Source organism: Acromyrmex echinatior, chromosome 15, assembly GCF_024713525.1.
Source record: "Acromyrmex echinatior isolate Ae372 chromosome 15, ASM2471352v2, whole genome shotgun sequence".
NCBI lineage: Eukaryota > Metazoa > Arthropoda > Insecta > Hymenoptera > Formicidae > Acromyrmex > Acromyrmex echinatior.
In genome coordinates, this window is record NC_141866.1 from 10294588 (window position 1) to 10302570 (window position 7983).

General features: G+C 28.3%; 2 protein-coding genes across 3 annotated transcripts; both read left to right on the forward strand.

Annotated features, from left to right (window-relative positions):
• The first annotated feature begins 627 nt into the window (after positions 1-627).
• On the forward strand, positions 628-2457 carry Pfdn4 (prefoldin subunit 4). The gene is made up of 4 exons (XM_011055544.2): positions 628-813; positions 898-1002; positions 1904-2020; positions 2174-2457. The coding sequence occupies exons 1-4, from the start codon at positions 778-780 to the stop codon at positions 2327-2329; spliced, it is 414 nt and encodes a 137-aa protein (XP_011053846.1). The 5' UTR covers positions 628-777; the 3' UTR covers positions 2330-2457.
• A 1986-nt stretch (positions 2458-4443) lies between these two features.
• Positions 4444-7890, forward strand: LOC105145750 (protein-lysine N-methyltransferase SMYD4). 2 transcript variants are annotated; one of them, XM_011055541.2, is made up of 6 exons: positions 4445-4683; positions 4742-5381; positions 6050-6336; positions 6418-6701; positions 6855-7335; positions 7663-7890. In XM_011055541.2, the coding sequence occupies exons 1-6, from the start codon at positions 4497-4499 to the stop codon at positions 7668-7670; spliced, it is 1887 nt and encodes a 628-aa protein (XP_011053843.1). In that variant the 5' UTR covers positions 4445-4496; the 3' UTR covers positions 7671-7890. The 2 variants fall into 2 exon arrangements, with proteins under 2 accessions (XP_011053842.1, XP_011053843.1); XM_011055540.2 differs by lacking the exon at positions 7663-7890 and having other exon boundaries at positions 4444-4683; positions 6855-7529.
• The last annotated feature ends 93 nt before the right edge of the window (positions 7891-7983 follow it).

A 7983-nucleotide genomic window follows, 5' to 3' on the forward strand; every position in this document is an offset into this window, starting at 1 on the left:
AAAAATTATCAATGAAATTGCAAGATACAAAAGTCATTTATATGAGTCACTAAAAATTAATTATTTTCAAAAAGATTATTTTAATGCATAATGCACATATATGTAAAAAATTATTCGTAGTTAATCTTTTTTGTAGTAGTTAATACTTTTTTTCCAATATCATATACCTTTCCCTTGTATTTTAAGTACAGAAAATATAACGATGCTACCAGAGAGAAACCTAAGAGAGACCATGCTAGCATTTTTTCTGTTCTGTCAAAATCGCATGTACACTACCACCATCACATCTATTTTCAGTAAGAACTACGTAACTACGTTTTCTGACACTATTGATAAAATCATATCGTCGAAAGTAGATGTGGTTCGTTTCTGTACTAAAGCCTCACGCTTTCATCCAAAGGATTTAGTACAGAAACGAATCACATCTACTTTCAATGATATGATTTTATCGATAATGTCAGAAAATGCAGTTACGTAGTTCCCCACAAGTTCCCAAATTGAAAATGGATGTGCTGGCGGTAGTGTGCGATTTCGACAATAGGAAAAAGGTTGGCATGGCCTCTCAGATTTCTCTCTGGTAATGGTTAAATAGGTCTTTACGACACATGAAAAATCATCATATTGTTTTTAGTTGTTCATAGTTGACAAGATTCTAGATGGCGTTATGGACATCTATTATTTCTCGAGGCACAAAGTTTCGAAAATTCAATCTCCCAAAAATTAATTTAAACAATTAATTTAATGCAACAATTGAACTGATTATAGAAGAATATAAATATGGCGGGAGGGAAAAATCAGACTGGATTTCAACCGGTAAAATAATACAGAAAATATTAGAAAATAAGGAGCAATATTGTTTCACACATTTGCAATCTAACCTGTATAATATTTTGCAAGGATTCTGATGTTCATATAACTTATGAGGAACAACAAAAGATTAACAAATTTGCTAGACAAAATGCGAAGTTGGAAGATTATAAGGAAGAACTTAGAGTAAAACAGGTAATCTGTAAAAAGGATTCAAAATCGATTTTTTCTTAAGACATTATTGTATGTATGTATACCTTATTTGGTCATGCAGTGACCATACATTCTTTATTGTAAAGGACAGTCTTTTGTTTTAGATAGCTGTTCTTTAGATTTTTTTATTTCTCTAAAATTCAATTTTGACCTTTATTTTCCAATGTTCTTTACTCTCCTTTATTTTGACATTATGAGAAATTTTTTTCTAACTAGTGTTCCAATGTCTATAATATTATATTATTGTGAAATTTTTACGGAATATATTTTACAGTTTCATGTACAGTTTCATATAAATACAATTTGTTTTTGTTAATTATATTTATTAATTTTCTAAATTTATTCAAACTAAAATCGTTTTTATTTTTTTATTATTTCGAATCTATTATTTTAGATCAAGAATTTGTTTCAATATAGTTGAATCAATTTCAAACCATCAAAACAGTATGCATTATCTCAATTTGATTATATTGTACAATAAAATTTTATAATGCTCAATTCTTGATAATCACAAACATATCAATCATGTAACTTTTTCTGTAGAGCGGAAACGTGAAAAATGAAGATTTTTATGATATGTTTATATATATATATATATATATATATATATATATATATATATATATATATACATATAAATACAAAAAATGTTCACTTTTCACATTTCTGCTCTATGAAAAAAATTACATGATCAATATTCTTGTTTGGTTTGAAAACATGTAGAAACAAAGCTCTAAAATTTTTAGATTTGTTGTTTATTTTCTTTAAGAAAATATGGTCGTTGTAGTCTTAGACTTTGCATATATTATGGATAATAGTACCAATAATGTGCAAAAAAGATTATTGATGTTATTATCATTAACTAATTATTTGCAATTGGCAGAACGAATTGAAGAATTTGGAGGATGCTTGTGATGAACTAGCTCTTATGGACGACGATGCAAAAATACCATACTTTATTGGAGAAGTATTCATCTATCATTTCCTTGAGAAAACACAGGTGATTAATTTATGTACTAATTGTAATGATTTTTAATATTATCTGTATTAAAAGTTTCAAATATTTTAATTTTTGCTTTTTTTCAATGGTATTGGTATGGTTTTTTTTTTATTATAGTTACTCCATCAGTATTAACAAGAATCTCTTTTTTAGAGTTCTTTAGAAGAGGCTAAAAGTAAGAAAAAAGAAGAAATTGCAAAATTAGAAGGCAAATGTGCAGATTTAAAGATAATTATGTCTCAATTAAAAACACAATTGTATGCGAAGTTTGGTACTCGTATAAATTTGGAATCTGAAGAATCGGATTAATATTTTTCGTCATTGATGCATTTATTATCATTTAATATTAGAAATTTACATTATTAGTATAATTAATAATTAATTGTGAGCAAACACAGTGTTAAATTATAATTAATAAATAATTAATAAAAATATAATTACATACATTTATTTGCATGGCGCAAATTTCCTTTGAGAAGGTTAATATAATTTAAAATAGAATTTATTTAAATACTTCTTGCAAATATGTAACACGTAAAAGTTTTTTTAAAAAAATTATTTGAACAATGTTTCTTGATTAAAAGAAATTAGCAAGGTTTACAATATCATAATTACAAGTTGTCTAGAACCTGACTGGGATTTGATTACAATAACTTATAGATTTCTAAATACTTTTTACAGAAATTTTCTTTAATAACATGTACATATTGATATAGTTACTATTTTCATAAGCTAGTTACGTTCAATAAAATGATCTTCCAAGTAAGCTTTTGGCTTTGTAAAAGTCCTACCAAGTAATCTTAGCTTTTTTGTTATGAATCTATATGATTTATAAGCTCTTTAAGCATGAAAATGAAAATAGCAATAATGAAAAATTACTCTCTTAAATATATATGCTAATTAATAAAGTTGAGAATAAAATTTAGATATTTTGCTAAATAAAGGACAATAAAGATAGAACTTTCGAATTTACCGTTGAAGATACTTCTTCTTTTGATATGTCCAGCAGTTATTGATTATTTCCATTAAAAATAAATAAATATAAATAAAAGAGATAAATTTTATAAATACTGATTAGTAATATAGGATACCGATTGCCAAAGCTAATTAACTAAAATTATCAGTGGAACTGAGCCTAAAGGTTAAGTAACACATACTAAATATTGCATAGGATAGAAATGAAATTTGGATATTAGCCAATTTGAGATCTGTTTTCTGTGGTTGAACTAGTGTACACTTTTGGAACTTAAAATGAGATAGGTATATATTTGATGTTTGGCGAAAGCAAGAAAAAAACTTCTACTGCAATCTATTGCAGGAATAAAAAACAGACTTTATTCTTTTATTTTAACACTATAAAAACGATTGGAATACATTCGATTTTAAATTTTATTACATTTTCTTGTAATATATATAAATTTATAAATTTTCCGTCTTTTTCTAATAATTAAATATATTGTTATATGATTGTTCGTTATCAAAATGTTACAATAATTACTAGAGCCTTAATTTCATGATAGTATATTATATTGAATACATTAAAAATAGTATATTTCAAAATTTTAATTAAAATAAATTTTTTAATATAAAATAAATAATTATACATAATCCGTATTAATATTTAATATATATTATAATTAAGAACGTTAATATAATTAAATTACAATAAACTAATTTGCAAAAAATCAGTTTCAAAATTTAAAAATAGTAATAAATTCTTTTTCTTCGATTTAATCAATGTTCATGTAAATATGGTTTTATAATTAAACTTTATGTTTTTATAATTAAACTGAAATGAAGTCAAATATGTAATGGTAAGTAAATATAGCAATACTTGTATATTTGTAATACTTACAGGAGAATTTCTTAATTACGTTTTTCTTTTGATCAGTCATTCGACACAATGAGCTCAAATAATTCCTGCACAGTAGTCTTTTTCTGTCATCCGGCTTGAGGTAAATTTAGTTTCACCGGCTTCAATGATCTCAGTACATGTTCTACCATGACTTATTCAGTTACTGTCTAAGGTCAACTTTGAATATCGTGATTAATAAAATAATTATCACTGTGCTTACATAAAATATACATTTTACAACAGTTTTAATGCAATAAGAATACAGTTTCAGTGATAAGTAAAAAATTGAATGTTATATAAATAATATCTTCTTTATTTTTTGATATTCATATAATATATATATTATATTGTATATTATAGTATGTATATATATATATATATATATATATATATATATAAATTAATATTATTATAAAAGATCTTTACATTACGTGTATGTATTATGCATTGTATTCATAATGTTAAGAAGTAAATCTAGAATTGAGAAAAGAAGAAGATTGTGTCTAATACTTTTTTCAAATATATTTATATATGTATATTATATTATAATATACATATATATGTAACCTATATATATATGTAAACTAATATCTAAAGGAGGGAATCTATCTACACGAGGGAATGGAGATAGCGAAGGAACTTATATTAACTCTCAAGCAAAATAATAAGTCGCACGTTGGATATGGATTGCAAAAGGAGTGTGAAGCTCTTGTTGGGCACATTTTACAAAATATGGTCAGATCTCAGATGCCTCCTCTGCACGCTGTAACGAAAAACAAGGAAGATTCTATTAGATATAGAGAAGAAGGTATATATCTTAAATTTCTCATACGTGCTGTAATACATTCTAATGAACAAATTTTCAGGTAATCAACACTTTGTGATGGGTGATGATCTGGAAGCTATCGAGTATTACACTCTGAGCTTGGCATATGCTGATAGTGATGAACTTATGGCATACGCACATGCAAATCGATCCGCTGCTTTATATAGGAAACAATTGTATAAGGAATGCCTGATAGATATTGATGCAGCTTTATATCACGGATATCCAAAAGAGAAACAGAAAAACTTGAAGGACAGAGGGGATAAAGCGATAACGGAGATAAAAAAGTTGCTGCAACTAGACTCGAAGGATATTGATGATCAGAGAATTACAAATGAATCATATTTATACGATAGTATCGAGAGATCTGTTACAGAAGACGTAGAGAATAGGGCAATGATGATAAACGATGAAGGAATCCCGCAGAAACAAGGTACGGCAACTAATGAGAGTTATCTTCATTATGCGAAGATCCCTCCGCGGAAACCGAGATATTTGCAAGAAGAGAACTTCTCCAAGTTAATGAACGGTCCAAGCCGAGAAATTCCCGCTGTTAGTGATGGCGTCATGATATTCTTCTCTGAGAGATATGGCAGACACTATATAGCGACACGGGAATTTAAACCTGGTGATATAATCAGCATTGAAGATCCGTATGCACACGTTATCTATGAAGAACGGTGAGCTATTAATTAAATTGTATTATTTACAATTTATTTGATTTATTATCTGTATTTTTCGATTCTACATTCTTGGTATATCTACATTCTTGGTTCGAAACAGACAAAGAAGGTGAAGGTAAATCATTGTAAGAGATGTAAGATTGTGACGCATCAAATATATATATATATATATATATATATATATATATATATATATATATATATATCACAAGTTACTTATAAACTTCAAAAGTTTAGATAATATTTGATGACCATAAATCTCTTCTCACCTTCTTTTATTTTTATTTTCTTCTTAGCATAAGAGAAAAACTATCGAGAACCGATTCTTACAATTCTTTCTTTAATCTTTTCAAAAATGAGAGACCATGATTTAATCATTTTACAAAATTATAATTCTATTTAAAAGCTACAAAAAAAATCAAGTTGCAAGAAAGGATTGATTTTCTTCAAACCATGATTAAAGTTTTAGAAAAAAAAGTATTAAATATAATATTGCGATCAAAATGTCAACTATATAAGAAAAAACAAAATAAAAAAAGATGATTCAAATATTCATTTATAAGAAAAGAAGTTATAAAGAAGTTACATAGGTAGTTTAATTTTGTGATTTCACAACTGCATTCTTCCCCTTAATTGTAGAAAACTTGTATATTCGTTGTTTACAGGTATTATACACATTGCCACTATTGTCTAGCCAGAAGCTACAATCTAATACCGTGCTCAGAATGCCCGATAGCTCAGTATTGCTCTGAGAATTGCAGGAAGCTGGCGTGGGAAGCGTGTCATGAGACAGAATGTCCAATTCTAAAGTTGTTGACGAACTTGCTCAATGTTGACAAAGATAAAATAAGAATGATTTCGAAGATCATTCGATTGCTGATTGTAGTGACCGAGAATGGAACTAGAATTAAAGAACTGCAGCAAGATATGAAAACTGCAGAATCTAATTCAGGTATATACATCTATTATATATAAAATATTGGTATATTGGAGCATTGATAATCACACAATATTTTGATTCTTTCTATTGCAGACAATAGAACGGCAGGATTTACAGATACTGGGATATTAGACAGTTTTAGCGCCCGGTCCGCACTGAGTCTGGCGACCAATATGACTACGAGACCGCTAATCGGGATCAGCGCGTTCGCCTGCATCTCGGCCCTTGCGGTAATCCTTCTAGCTACGCAGACAAAATTTTTTCCTAAGAAATATGAGATTGATGATTTGAAGGATATCAGCGAATTTTCTGAGCTCAAATTTTGCGCCAGTATTATGTTTCGTGCTTGTGTAATAATGTCTTCTAACTGTTTTTCAGTGAGTTTCCTTTTTCATAATTATGATTTCATTAAACCATTATTACTTGGACATATTCTTTATGTCTTTGAGAATATGTTGTTAAGGAAATTATTATATAATTAGTTTCTCTCCCTCTTTCTCAAAATATTATAGTTATATATTATCCTATAGATACAACAAGAACCAGGAATTGTGTCGGGTTCGGGATTATATGTGGCTCACAGTCTATATAATCATTCTTGCGCACCAAATACTTTTCGACATTTCGAGGGACTGACCATGATCACGCGTGCCTTAACACCTATACATCCCGGAGATCAAATATTCACAAGCTACGGCGGTGTTTACGCGCACATGCCACGATCTGAGAGAAAGCAAAAGATACTGCAAGATTATTTTCTCGATTGTGATTGTTCGGCGTGCAAAAATGACTGGCCGACGTATAATGAGATTCTGCGAGAACATATTGGATCTATCTCCAAAAATAAGCAACTCGTCGAAAAACTGACGCCTTTCAGGGAGAGATTACTCGCAAATATGTACGATATCGAGGCGGTGAAGGACGTTCTAGACATACTATACAAGGAAGTTAATAAACATCCATGTGAAGAAATACTCCACGCGGAACAGTATTTAAAGAGCTATTATTTGGGTAAATTTAAATAAATCCTACAATTAATGCTTTATGCTTCAGCGTAGTCTTCGTTTAGCTCTGCTTATTGATTTTCGCTTTGATGATTCCTTGCTCACTACTATTCTCTGATTAATATCTGCAGCTTTAAGTAATTATGTACTTAATACACTTTTGTTTTTCTTATTAGTAAATAAAATTACTTTCAGCAGCAATTATTGATACAATTTTTTATATAAATGGCTATTTCCTGCTTTGCTTATTGCTTTATCAACACGCTACAATTGCGGGGCACAACAGTAAATATTCTTTTGACATGTTCTCAAAACATGTTCTTTTGAATTTCAGATCCATGAACTGTCAAGAAATATTAATGGTAAGATTACAACATATTGTTTCAAGAAATATTTTTTTCTTTAGAACATTATAATATCTAAACGTTAACTTATTATTAATGAGACAATTTGTATTACGATCAATGTTGCGTGAAATATGCACCAAAGAAAACTCAAAGTAATTTTTTTTCGATAAACGTGTAAAACTTTATTAAATTATTGTATTGGATATTAGATAAAACAGATTTACTTTATTTATATTTATCTGTAAAATATTACGATATCCTATCATAAATCATTGGTTGTTGAGAAGGAATTATATCAAGGAAAGCCA